The sequence below is a fragment of the Danio rerio genome, chromosome 5, assembly GCF_052040795.2.
Source record: "Danio rerio strain M-AB ecotype USA chromosome 5, GRCz13ab, whole genome shotgun sequence".
Taxonomy (NCBI): domain Eukaryota; kingdom Metazoa; phylum Chordata; class Actinopteri; order Cypriniformes; family Danionidae; genus Danio; species Danio rerio.
This window is the reverse complement of record NC_141025.1, coordinates 34626927-34641297: the sequence shown is the minus strand read 5'-3', so window position 1 is coordinate 34641297 and position 14371 is coordinate 34626927. Positions and strand designations below refer to the sequence as shown.

Below are 14371 nucleotides of genomic sequence, written 5' to 3'. Positions count from 1 at the left end.
GAAAAGCTGTTTTTGAGGGTTTCATGGTTCATGATCATTCTGCTTTTCTGTGCATACCGCTGTACTGCTGGGTAATGGGATAACAACACCATTAAATCTGGGTGCATTTTGTACGTTTTCACATTTTTATCTGTCAAGTTTTAAAGAAAAAAAAGATTCATTTTTATCTCAGAGCCAGTTTTGTACTCTATTTCTGAAAGTGACTTATTTGTTTTTCAGCAAAGTCTTTTAATACAAGGGCTTTCTTAAGTTGCTGAATCCATGCTAAATAATTTTTTTTGTCATTCTGTCATAAAAAAACTATTGGAGATGTCAGTTGCAGTTGTTTCCTCCTGCATGTTGCAATCTAAATGCCATTGCAAGCCTAGAGAGAAAAAGAGAGAGAGATCAGTTTGGGGTGTCATTAAGTGCTGAGTATGGCAGCTTTGTCAACTTAAAGCCCACAGATGCAGATGCTTCTTAACAAAATGGAAATTAGGCACGAAAGCAAGACAGGATTATTGCTGATGTCTGGATTCAGCTCTTAATCCCAAATTTGAGGTCTGACCCCTTTGTTTTTGAAGGGATTTCTTCAGTGTTTTGTTTTATTTAGCTTTTATTTTGAAATGTCAACTGCAGCTTTTAGAACTTTTTGCTGAAATGTTTATACACAGTACAAAAGCTGTGCGGTATATCTTAAATATTTCAATGCACTTTGCACTTGAGCAGTAAGAAAGATTAAAATTTCATTCTTGCAGGCTGCTTTTGTCCTGCAAGGAATGCTGACACAAAACGTGAATTATAAAAAAGTAGTCATTTTAGTTTGATCTTGACATCTCAACTTTTTTTTTTTTTCACAAATTGGGCAAAAGTGGAGCAGATTTAAGTGAGTTTTCATCATGGGGAAAGCACAACTTTAAAATGTTCAGTCATAAATGCAGTAATGCATGTTGCGTGCGTCACAATTCATCTTTAAGCATGAGAATTTCCACTTTATCATAGATATTTTGAAAAGTATTTTTGGATTTCTTAAACATTCTAAATTTATTTACCCTAATAGTCCCATTTGTGCACCAAACAGCAATAACTGCAAAATAATTGTATTTACTATATTAAAAATGCTAAACTTTAAATTGTTTGACTAAATTCAATTATTCACTGTAATTAGAAAAATAGTGCACAATATGGAGTGTACAGCATGCTTCAGTCATATTTCATTCTCCAGTTTTGAAAATATGAAACATGATGGATTTATATTTTGGAAGACATGCAGTTATTTATTTATTTATTTTTGTAAAACCCACATTGCATAAAGGACACCTGCAGCAAGTACAGTTTTTCTTCTTGACTTCCTGTGGCACACATTCCTGTTCATTCTGTCTCACTTTTGCGCACACAGAACTCGTGCATTAATATTTAGTGTGGCCTTTGGATGCTGACATCCACTGCTAATTATACAGAAGGTCATGTTTTGCAGGCGGAACATTTGCTTCAAGATACGACAGGTGAAAGTGGTATCCAAGGACTAAAGAAAGTGCAGAGTAAAGTACTTGAATTCCAAGAAAATGCAAATGAGACCAAAATACAATATTTTATATTTGCTCACACTTTATAATTTTACTATTATTTATTGATTTGTTACTATGATTATTCGAAATGCAATTGCTTTTTTCCTTTTTCATATGCACTAGTATGCTGTAGAATTGGTAGAGGTTAGTCAAGGTGTTTTTTTGTGTTTCTGTTTAATTTGCTTTTGACTTTGGGAAGGTTATGAATGATGTGAATGAACTGAATTAGGCTGAATGGTCAATTCGTGTAGAGCATTTGGCAAGTAGCCTTATTCTTTATTCAATACGAGCCATGTCTTGTCCCTTGACTCTCACCATTTTTTTACTTTTTTTTTTTTTGCTTGTATTTAGTTTAGTCTTGAGCTGTCCTTGATCCTAAATGGCTACATGCATACTAAGTATTGTGTTTCTATGGTCAGAGGCCATTCAATTCAATTCTATTGAAGTTCTGCTCATAGTAATAGACCTTTACAAACTGCTGTTTTGTCTAAACATAGTCCCTTGTGATTTTCTCAGATTAATGTTTAACGTAAAATCAATAAGTAATTAATTAGTAAATGTTGTGAAGCAAATTTAAAATGTCCCCATTATCTTTGGGCCATTATGTTGGCGTTTCGAACCTTATTATATTATTTTAATACCATACCATTTTTAGTGCTATTTTACAGTGTGAAAGTGACCATAAAAATACCTTACTCTAATTAAATAATTATGCAAAAAAAAAAAAAAAAACATCCAAACAAAATAAATCACAATTCCTTCTTTTTTCTTTTCTTATTTTGGGCCAAAAACACATTTATTAAATAGATAGTTTGCCCAGAAATTGTAATTCTGTCATCATCATTTAATCATCCTTAACTTGTTTAGAATCTGTTTGAATTTCTCTCTTCTGGTAAAGGCAAAAGAATTTATTCTGATCAATGTTGGAAAAAGCCGCCATTGACTTCTTTCAATTTTCAGAATATTTTGTTTTGATGGTCCGTTTGTTGAATATAAGTTACATTGCATCTACATGCCAACTTATTCTCATTAGATTATAAGTAGACTGTTAGGTTGGGGTTAGGGTTTGTGTAAGTTGGCATGTACTTGCAAAGTTTCTTATAGTCAGTTAAATGTCTGTTGAAGGAGCAGTATCAACAGATATTAGGCAGACAGTCTCCTAATACTCAAATGGACCATCAAAATAAAGTGTTACCCTTGTTTTGCTTTCAACAGAAAAAATACATTCAAAAAAGTGTGTAAGTAACTGGTGAGTAAATTTTCATTTTTTGGTTAAACTTTAGGTACATTCACATTTACTGAAAATGATAAATACCAATTGTCTATATTAGATTAAAAGTGATAACTTTGCTTCTGTGACTGAGTTTTTATAGTGTTATTCTTCTTTTAAATTCTCATCCGACTGCAATGGTAGGTTTTGGTAGTTTTGTTGTACTTGTTTAAAATCTCTTTTTGGCCTAATAGCAATTAAAAATTAAAATGATCTAAATATAACAAATGTATATTTATTTTCTGTTGAAGGCTTAGGAACATATACAGTAAAATGCTCATCCAGTAACTGCATTCAATCCGATGAAAAGATAGGATTCCCTACTTGTCTGTTAAATACATATTTGTGTACATAGTCTTTCCAAACTAGGGATACAAGATACTGAAAAAAAAAAATGTTATTATATTGTTGTTGAGTTGTGCTATAATGATATTTCTTACAATAGAACATTTCTCAAGGAAAGAAATGGCATTTTAATAGCTATCTTTCATTAATTATTTAATGATATTAAAATAAACATGTAAAATATATTTTTAGATCTAATTAATTGCAATTCAGACAAAAAAACTCAAGATGCAAACATTTAGTATTTAAAACGCTATTAGAGCGCGAAACCCTCAACGGATATTCTTTGGAGGTCTATAATTACAGTGTCATATACCAGTAAAAAGCTATAATTACTGTAACAAAGCAAATGTAGATTGACTCATTTAGCAGTTTCTGCAGCCCAGAGTGTGTTACAAATGAGTAAAAAATAAGCACTGCCTCAACATCTAATACACAGTGAATCAGTGATGATGCTGATTAATTCTGGCAAGATAGTTTAAAGTTTCAGCAACTTCAACACACTTGAGCAAGACTAAAGTTTTGTCATCTGCCCACGTGGACAGACCTGTCATGTCGCTTTCTTTGTAGTACATCTCAGAGTCTTTAAGCATCCCCTGCTTCTTGTTTTCCTCTAGCCTACAAGAGATGGACGGATCAGCCTAATGTTCCTGTGAACCAGCAGAACTCTCTCAGCTCAGTACAGGACTTTACTTCAATAATGAATACCAAGTGTTTTAGGAGAAATGATTCATGTCTTTTTTTCAAAAAACCCAAAGACTCTAATAGTGTCAATGTGAGTCTTTTAGACTCTTTAAAGAAATGTGTAAAAAAAAACAACTAAATAAATAAATAAACAAATAAATAAATAAATAAATAAACAAAAGTCTTCATCCCTAATCCCTATATCTCTCAAAAAGACCAAGAGGATTCCTATTTTAGAAATGCTTTTTTTTTTTAATGCAACTTCGCAGCTGAACAACAGCATAAATTACTATGACAATGCCCAATTCAGGTGCTGATTGTGTACACCTTTTATTCTGGAGAAGCGTAAAGCTTCCAGGAGAGGCAATACGGTTGGATGAGACACTAGATAGCAGCAATATCTCCACTCGCGTCACATCATGGGACAATAACAGTTTTCAAGGTATACCACAGTTTGGAAAAGTCAAGTTTTTACATTTTTTTAATATTGTTTTGTTTGTTTTTTAGGACAAAAGTATCTCCAGCTGAAAAAAGTATCCAAAGATGCCATTTTAAATTGTAATGAAATCTGTGTTTTAGAAACTAATGAAGACAGCAGAAGTCAATTATTCTTTTGAATTATTTAGCCTGACATGTTTACTGCGCCAAACTATTTTAAATCTTTAAAAAAATAAAATATATCGTTTTCAAAGGGGAACAAGTTTTTGTTTTTTTACCCAGCCATTTAAAAAGAATATATTTTAGAGCAGTGAACACAATATCATGATACAGTGAAATCGTGATATTTATATCCAAGATTATCATACCGTCAGAATCTTGTACCTGCCCATGCCTAGCCACAGCAGCTCGAAACACTGGACATACTGTGGTTGCACTTTTAACAAAGAGATCATTACTCGTGCAAGTCGCGTCAATAGATTTGGATAAACTGTACATTTTGGCTGCTGTGACGTGAGCACAGTAGTCACTCATGCCCCACGCATCATTTACCTCTGTATGTGTTGTAGCATTGCTGATGAGCGCACATACATCTTTCTCTCTGTGTAAACTCCTAAACAAACCCCTTGTAATCGGTTCATGAGGTTGGCCAGATTGACGAGTATCGATGTGATTATCGGCCGATACCAATCTCTACCTGATCAATCGGAGCATCCCAAGTTAAAGTATTAATCACATTATAAACCTTACTACTGGATTGGTAGCGCAATACACTATTTTGCACTTCTGAATGGTTCTGGTGTGTGAATGTTTCTTTCAGGATGCATCTGGGACAAACAGCCAAAATGCTTTTCTCTTGAACTGTGTTGTATCAGTGTAGTTAGGACACAATTTAAAAATTTTATTTACTCAAAAAAACTCAAGAAACTCAAAAAAGTTTGTAACAAGTGAAGGTAAACTTTCAGTTTTGGCTGAACTGTGCCTTTAATGTCTTTATAATACTATGTTGGGCTGGATAATGAGAGAACGGATTTTGAAAGCTCTGATTAAACTCAATATGAACTAGGGCTGCCCAATATTGGAAAAATCAGACCTTGCAATATTTTGTTTTCCTGCAAAATGAATGTATGAATATATATAAATATAATTTCACCAGATGAATTAAATAGCTATATTAGTGGACATAGGAATTCAATAATTTAGATAGATTGGGATGATCAAGTATTCTTCTATGCAGTGCATTTGTATAAACCATAATAAATGACAAGCATGTATAAATATAACAGAGCAAGGAAATAAACAGTGTTTTGTGGTTTGCTAGAGAATAGTGCTTTCACACCTGTGAATCGAATCAGTTGTTCCGAAACAGAGATTACAATTGTTACATTGTTGCTCTTTGCTCTTGGTGCGGTTCGCTTTCACACTGCAAAGTTTCTAATCGGACCAAAAGAGCTAAAACAAGTCACGTGCGAGTAAACTCTCCTCACATTGGTCAGAGTGTCAGGGTTTATTTTGCAGCGTCCCGCTCAGCTGTCAGGAGAGGTGGTGGTTTGGTGGTGATTGACAGGGTGCGCGCGCGCGACGTGTCTGAGGAGAGACGCGGTGGGGAGGGGTGAGAAGGGTGCGCGACGATGCCTATTTGAGGACCTGGAGGGAGACGCGAGATTACCGGGAGATCATCACTCGTTTGCGGGCATCCGGAGACTCGCGAAACTTCCCGCCATACTCATAATTCTCTCTTCATGTAGCCGTATATACCTATTACATATCCATAAAACACAGTGATACAACCGCGCTCGGATCGGATCGCTTTCTCACTACAATCGAACCGCTCCAGGGTTCGTTTCAATCGAGCCGAGACCACCTCATTCAAGCGATCTCGGAGCGATTACTTTGGCGCGGAACAGAGCGCGATTGACCTGTTCACATATGCCAAACGAACCGAGCTAACTGGGCAAACGAGATGCGTTCCGAAACAAAAGTGTAGGTGTGAAAGCAACAGTATTCAGGTACAGAAAATAAATTACTTTAAAAATAGAAATATTAAATAAAGTCTTTATCTTTTAATCTTTAATAAATAATTTAATCCTGTGATGTGACTATTGCGGATACGCCCATTGCGTTATCAAAGCTTAATTGATATATTGTGCAGCCCTAATACAAACAATGGATCCTTATTGGTGTCTGACCTGAAACACAGCAGCAAATAAGCAGCAACAGCTTTAACACTTTTAACAATCCCTTTACTTGAATGGAGATCAGAGATTCCGCTAATGCTTAGAGCTGATCCCAGTTGTTTGGAGTCGACACATCAACTCAAGGCTCTAATAAGCAAAACTTACAAAGCACAGAGAAATATCTGCATTCCTCTCAACTTTATCTGCTTACTAGCATACTTTTTATTACCACAGACCTGCTTGCAGTGCATACATTCTGGGATTGTGCACTCAGCATATACTGCATACAGTAGATAAAATCTTAATATAATATATAGGGATGTCCCGAACCAATTCAGGCCCAAGCAAGGCTTTTATGACATAATTATAATGGGTTTCAGCACAGAAACAGTGCAGTGTGTTGCATTCAGCGAGTTTAGCGAATGAAGGGAATTTCTATATAATGTCATGTTCATTCATGAAGTTAAAACACATCATTGGTGTACTGTATGTTTGAGCATGTGAAGTAACACAAAATAATAATTATAAAAATGCAGAACACTTAGCAAACTTACATGGCTGAAACAACTCTGAAATTGTATTTTGCTGTTGCTTGCTGCTAGATTGAGTGTCGCTAGCAATACTCTTATTTGACTTTTTATCAAGACACTTCTTATATAGTCGCTTTTTTAGGTGTTGATTGTTGTTTTTCCATATGCTGTGGCTACAATTCGTACAAATGACCTGTTTTTGTTTGTGTGTCTGTGACTTTAAAACCACAATTTTCCCTTATTACCGATGTCCTACCGATAATATTATTTTGTCTATTAGTGTTTCTGAAGCGGTAAATGGCATCATCCCACTCGTTCGACCGTCTGTTTGGTTTTTATTGTGGGCGTTCCACATAGTTCGGTTGAAAAAAAGAGCAAAAGTGTGCTCACTCAATTGGCTAGAAGACTGTCACACACAGACAGCAGTCACTCATTTGCTCTGGGCGGGGGAAATTAAATAATACATATAAATTGCAGCCTCATATTGCGAATAATCAAATGCAACTTGTCAAATCACAATTCATTCAAGTTTGCTCTATTGTTGATCAACTTATTGTAACCATACTGAGCTTTAGATTGTTCTTAAAAATATGATTGATAGAACAAAAATATTTTTTTGTACACATACTATGAGTAAATAAAAACATTCCATGTTTTTAAATTAGTTTGTGTTCTTTAAAAAAAAAAGTTGTTGTTAATTGTAAATTAGGCTCTCAGGGCAAACTGATAATCATTTGCGCTGATGTTCATAATTTAGCAGTTTAAGTGCTAATGAGAAGTAACTGATTTAAATTGCCTCCCGTACTTCAGTCTGAATATTAAAGATGGAAATTGGATGTTTAGCGAGATCATTTATTGGAAAACATTAGAATGGGTGTTTAAGTTCTGTGTGGGTCTTCAAAAATGTCTCAACATGCATTTAAAGCACTTTTTTTCCTGCAGTATGAGTTCAAGGCAAAGAGTGTGAAGAAGAAGAAAGTGGCTATCGTGGTCTCAGTTGATGGGGTCAAAGTGGTGCTTCGCAAGAAACCCAAGGCATGTGAGATGTCATCATCCCTGTACACCCCTCACATGACCCCTTGATCTATGTGAACATTATTATTCTGTGTCTTATGAAATGAGGTTATATTTGGTCACATTAATAATGAGCATTCTCATTAGAGTCCCTGACATTTGGCTTGCTTTGACCTCTAGAGGAAAGAGTGGACGTGGGACGAGAGCAAGATGCTGGTTATGCAAGACCCCATATACAGGTGAGACTGTGGAAATTTAATGAGATGAACTGCGTTTCAACCTTATGTTTTTTTTCGGTAACACTTTGCAATAAGGTTGTATTAGTTAATGTTAGTTAATGCATTTGCTAACATGAACAAACAATGAACAATACATTTATTATATAATGTTAGCTAATGTTAGGTAACATTAATACAGTATTTTATTGTTAGTTAATTAATATTATCAAAATTTAATTTACATTTTAAAAGCATTAATAAATGTTGAGGGTTGATTAATAAATGCGGTACAAGTACTGTTCAAATAGTTCATGTTAGTAAATACACATTATCTAACAATAACTGACCTTTGTTTTTTTATTTCTTATTCTTTCTATTCTATTCTCTTCTTTAATATTTCCTATTTGTTTCCTCCAAGGATCTTCTATGTATCGCATGATTCTCAGGATCTGAAGATTTTCAGCTACATTGCTCGTGATGGATCCAGCAACTCTTTCAGATGCAACGTGTTCAAGTCCAAAAAGAAGGTAGGGCAGTTTCATTTTACACAGAAGAAAAATAAATGGTCTTCTCTTGCTTTACCTCAATATGTAGTTTAATATCATACATAGCATTTTTTTTTATCCACCTTGTTCTTGTTGCAAGTGATAGCTTGCAGAGGGCTGTAACCTTGATATTCTTCATCTATTTGTCACTGTCTGCATTTTCCTACTCTTTGCCCATTGCTTTTTTCCCTTTATACTGACAAAACTAAGAACAGTAATATAACAAATGTAATAAAATCACACACAGGAAGGAATCAGAAGAATAGAAAGGTTGAATAAATCCACAAGATTGAAAGTCAAAATAAAATGTATAATAATATAATATAATATAATTTAATATAATATAATATAACATAATATATTTTTAATTGTTTATAAATGTATAAATTAAAAACAGCTCATGCAATAAATAACAAATGCAGTATATAGTATAATATAAATATATAGATCCATTTTACACTACACTAAACAAAATAAGCAAAATAAGTCCTTCAATAAAATTATACAAATGCATTTGTAAAAATATACCAGTTTCATTATACATGTGTGCAACCTGGTAAAAAATCAGTTTGTGTTTAAGCAAATAGTTCACAAAATGAACATGTTGCTTTTTGATATTGTGTATATAAATAGCATGTTTGTATGCATGACTCTAAAGGCCTCTAAACCTGTGCATTTATCCACTTGTCTCCTCTCTCAGAGTCAGGCCATGCGAATTGTGCGGACAGTCGGTCAGGCGTTTGAGGTTTGCCATAAGCTGAGTCTGCAGCACGCTGAGCTGAATGCAGATGAGCAGCCAGACGGTCCTGCAGACGGCCAGAGCGATCAGTCTGGAGAAGAGCCCAGTCCTGAAGGTGAGACCATGCCATCACATTAATGCCCCGAACCGCACGTCATAATAGAGAACATCACATCTGCAGAGCTGTGAGAGCAGTAATCCTGTGACGGCTGATTGTGTTGATCATTGTTGTATAACTAATGTCATCATATTCCTAAAATGCAGCTGCTGTTTGCAGGTCGTCAGCTGACAGGGATGGAGCACAGAACAGATGATGTCACTGGAACTGAGTCTCATCCCACAAAGCTCAGTGAGCAGGCGATGGATGACATTCTTCAAAGCCTGTCCGAGCTCAACATGGTGAAGCCTGGACAAACCATACAGGTGAGAGGGATCTGAAAATCAATCTTTATTTCTTCCACAGCTCCATGTTTAATCTCTAAAAGAAAACAGAATTTCCACTCTTTTATGAACTGCAGATTCAAGGACCATGAAATTTAAATTAAGCACCTTTGTAATTCACACCCGCAGCATATGTAGCGCCAAGAAAGTCCTTATTATACTTCATTCATTCATTCATTTTCTTCTCAGCTTAGTCCCTTTATTAATCCAGGGTCGCCACAGCAGAATGACCTGCCAACTTATCCAGCACATGTTTTTACGCAGCCAATGCCCTTCCAGCTGCAACCCATCTCTGGGAAACATTCATACACACTCATTCACACTCATACACTACAGACAATTTAGCTTACCCAATTCACCTGTACCGCATGTCTTTGGACTGTGGGTGAAACCGGAGCACCCGGAGAAAACCCACGCAAACGCAAGGAGAACATGCAAACTCCACACAAAAAGGCCAACTGACCCAGCCAAGGCTCGAACTAGCGACCTTCTTGCTGTGAGGCGACAGCACTACCTACTGCGCCACTGCGTCACTCACTTATTGTACTTGTTACTTACAATTAATACTGACATTTAAAAATCAGAGTAATGATGATGGTTTGAACGTCATTTGATGTAATTTACAAAAGTTTAGACTGTTTTAAACAGTCATGTTAAAAGAACTTTAATGAAATTGGTTGAATTCAATACTGTTTTTAAATGTGGTGTCTGAGATAATGATAAAATGCGCATTATTTTTCAGAGTTCTTGTACAAGATTTAAATTTTGTATTTTTAAATTAAGAACTTCTCATTTTACAATGTCTCATTGTCTCACACTATTTTCAATAAGCATGTGAATGTAAGTACATAGTAGTTAAGGACACTTAATATAAAGTGGGACAAAATATTATATTTTAGGTGTTAATATTAGTATGTTCAGTAGTTAATATGCAGAAAAACAGTCATGAAATCTGCATTTAGAAGACATACACATTCAAAAACATCCACCAGTATGGTAATTATTATGATGTACCTCATACTTCTGCTTCCCATCAGATATTCAGACCAATTAAAATGCTCTGTAGTATCTGCTTAAATTTATTTAAAGTATCCTGGCTTAAATGTATTTTATTCACATGTAATTAATCAATTACACCAATGGTTTGGCTAAACACTGTCAGATACTAAAGTAATTAAATAAATAAATAAATAAATTATCAATTGTCAAAACAGTGTTGATCTGTTTTCCTGCACATTTATTAGTTGTAACATTAAGGGGAGGAACTATAGACTGTGAAAAATTTGGACCTAGTAATCGTTATGTCACCCATAGGTTTCTGAAAAGTGCAAATGAAACTAAAACTGTTGCCATTTTGTTTGCGTGTCATCGTGCCGACTGCTGGTAACCAAAAATAGGCTAAGAGTCAGGCCTGGGCAAAGCTGCAGATGCATGCTAGCATTTTGCTTAGATGGGGTTTTCTTTGGGAGAAACGCTTACCACTTCATTGACCACATGTGCTTGGTTATATACTATATTAATAAATTCTCCTTGGTCTTTTTAAAACACAGTTGTAATACATTGAGCCAATAAGCACTATACTTATGACGTTTTTCTACAGGAGGAAAACACGAATTAGTTCCAAATACTTCAAATATAGTCTGTGTTAGTAAATGCAAGGCTTTTTATGAAATCCAGGAATGAAACTGTATGACAGCATTTCAGATGACCTTTCAAAAAATTTCAAGTGTAAGAATTTCACTCACCTGGGAAAAGGATCGAGGTCACTTGAATGGTTTGTGAACACAATTAAGTGCACACAGCATGTCAAATTATCTGCTAATTTTAAGAAATAATTCCAAAAGGCAATTGACTGTATAAAGCCACATAAAACAAAACAAAAATACGATGTATATGCTGAGCTCAGCTGCTAATCAGCTGAAATCAGCTTAGGTGACGTAACAGCAACTGGCGAGACCTAGCTGTCACTCAAGCGGCCACACCTTTAATTATGCAGACATAATATATATGAAACAAATGAAAACAAAGAGACAAAATTCACCCCCTCACAGTTGTCCTGAAGGGTAATATTAGCTACATGCATCAAAACCGTCCTTTGTTACATGGCTAATTTAGCATGGCAGTCAGTGAACGTCTGGAGTTCATAGAGCCAGCCCCCAAAGGCCAGTCGATGAATTGCAGTTTCAGTTACTTCTGTATTAGCTTCATGAGGGAGAGCGAGATGTTGCCGCTTGGGAGGACTCCAAAAAGGCTAGGTTTTTTGCACATGTACAATCAACTATAAAGCAAAAATAGAGGTGGAAAATACATTTAAAGGGCACCATTATGAAATAAATCACTTTGTGTTGTAGCAGTTTGTGAATATGAACAGCTTCTAATAATAAAAATAAATTAATTCACATTTTTATAATCACACTTCATGTCTGCAGAAACACTTTGACTGACATTCTTCCTTTATACATGTCATCAGAGGGGGAAGCCTCGCCCATTATTAACAGTCTCTCCCTCAATAACATAGACAGCCCTGAGTAAGAAAAAGCCATTTACCATTATGCTGCGGTCACACCAGATGCGGAACGCGCGTCAATCGCGAGTGATTTACATGTTAAGTCAATGCAAACGTGCGAATAGACATCCTCCATTGAGCGTTTTGCGCGTTTGACGCGCGAAACGAATCTCTCGAGTTTGAAAATCTGAACTTCAGCGTACATTCGCGCCGCGTTAACCAATCAGAAACTTGCTTTTGTGGGGGCGTGATTGTGACGTAGAACCTGTTGTCGGTGGTCCGAGGGAAATCCTCCAGCCTTCACCAACAGCAGTTATCAAACTGGGCTTGGCTCAGTCAGAAGCACCGCTGAAAGCCTCCATCATCCAGGTAAAGTTTCTGGAGGAGTTTATGAGCTCACAGAGCTGGATGCACCTCTGAAAGTATGTAGTGGACTCAGACACAACCCTAAACGTATCAACGCTGTTTTTCAGTCTTCATAAAGCACATAAACACTATTTTTTTCTTCATAAAATCGATGTTAGCCATTTAGCTATGAAGCTAGAGTCTTTGGGGAGACAGAAGCCCTGCCCATCACGCGAATCCGCGTCTGTTCTGAAGTGAATTTGACACACGAATGAAGTGGGGTTTGATGCGCGAGTGAAGCGAGTAAACTCAAATGTTCACGCGGCTATTTGCGCGCCAATAGCGCAATTTTTCCGTACGTTCTGCGTCTGGTGTGAACACAGCAGGTTTCACATCATACTTGCTGAAGATAATGCCAGTAACAAAGAGTTTAGAACAACTTAAATTCTCATACACACTTGAGGAACACTTTATTTAATTCATTTAATATATTGTAAAAGGGGCATAATAGGTCCCCCCTTTAACATGTGCATATGCAGTCAGCATGTAGGCAACTAGAACATTGAAAATTAAGTCTGTTACACGCATTTACTGTTGGCCAAGTGTGCTATATATAGTTTAAAACAATTCAGGCATACTAAATATGACTTCCATTGGGATGAATGAAGTTTGCTTTCATGTTAATGTCATGTGAACGGCTTCAGCAGCATATATACAGCCTTTTCTAGTCCAGAGAGATGGTAACTAAGAGCAGATCATGTGTGTAAGCTACCACAAAATGTAATAAATGTATTTAATTTAAGCTGAATGATGTATTTTAAAGTATTAAACAAACTGTTATGTGTCAGATGTGCTTTGCTCTGACTGGCAGAGCTGTGATATAAACAAAACGCTGTTAGCTGCTTTTTTTAAGAGGAGGAGGAGCTTCTTTATGTACCGCATTGTCGTCATATTTCAGTTGAAATTATGTTACATTGAACAAAGCTGCCCTTTTTAAAAGGGTAATTAATCTATCCTAAATCATTGCTTAAATGTATAAACGAGAAGTAAAAAAAAAAAATTTAATTTATATTATTTAAAAAAATGGTTTGATATTCACTCAATAAATGACTGGGGTCAACCTTACCACAATTACAACAAGAAGCTGCAGAAATTAGCAGTGCATTGAGGGGATAACGCACTTCAACTCCCCAATCAAACACCCTTACCATCTTAATTGTAAATGATCACAATTCGCATATGTTTATTTCAACTTTGATTGTGACTAAATTCAAATCTGCATTTGGCTCAGAAAGAACAGTCATATATGGACAGCTTCAGTCTTTATTTTTCCTATCAGTAATATCACTTCAGAGTTACATTCAGATTGTCACAGATATAAACAGATTTCGATGGTACCGACTATTAAACTACTATTAAAACAACTAATGAAAATTGTATTTGACAAAAATGCTGATTCGTCTAGTTAAGAGTCTTCATGACTAAGTTTTTGAATAAATTAATAATAGAATATTTAAAAATAGATTACATTTAAAAGATTACATCAAATAACATTGTCAGAACTAGTAAATC

At 35.6% G+C, this 14371-nt stretch overlaps 1 protein-coding gene across 15 annotated transcripts in view; it reads left to right on the top strand.

The window, feature by feature from the left end:
• The window catches only part of si:dkey-34e4.1, a 78068-nt gene that overhangs the window by 25595 nt on the left and 38102 nt on the right, over nucleotides 1-14371 (top strand). For all 15 annotated transcript variants that reach the window (XR_015491376.1, XR_015491375.1, XR_015491374.1 and 12 more), the window contains 5 exons: nucleotides 7934-8026; nucleotides 8186-8244; nucleotides 8642-8750; nucleotides 9469-9622; nucleotides 9785-9930. Coding sequence is in view for 2 of the 15 variants with exons in the window: in XM_087253661.1 (XP_087109787.1) it covers nucleotides 7934-8026; nucleotides 8186-8244; nucleotides 8642-8750; nucleotides 9469-9622; nucleotides 9785-9930 (561 nt within the window). In the remaining 13 variants the exon portion in view is untranslated. The remainder of the gene's footprint in view (nucleotides 1-7933; nucleotides 8027-8185; nucleotides 8245-8641; nucleotides 8751-9468; nucleotides 9623-9784; nucleotides 9931-14371) is intronic.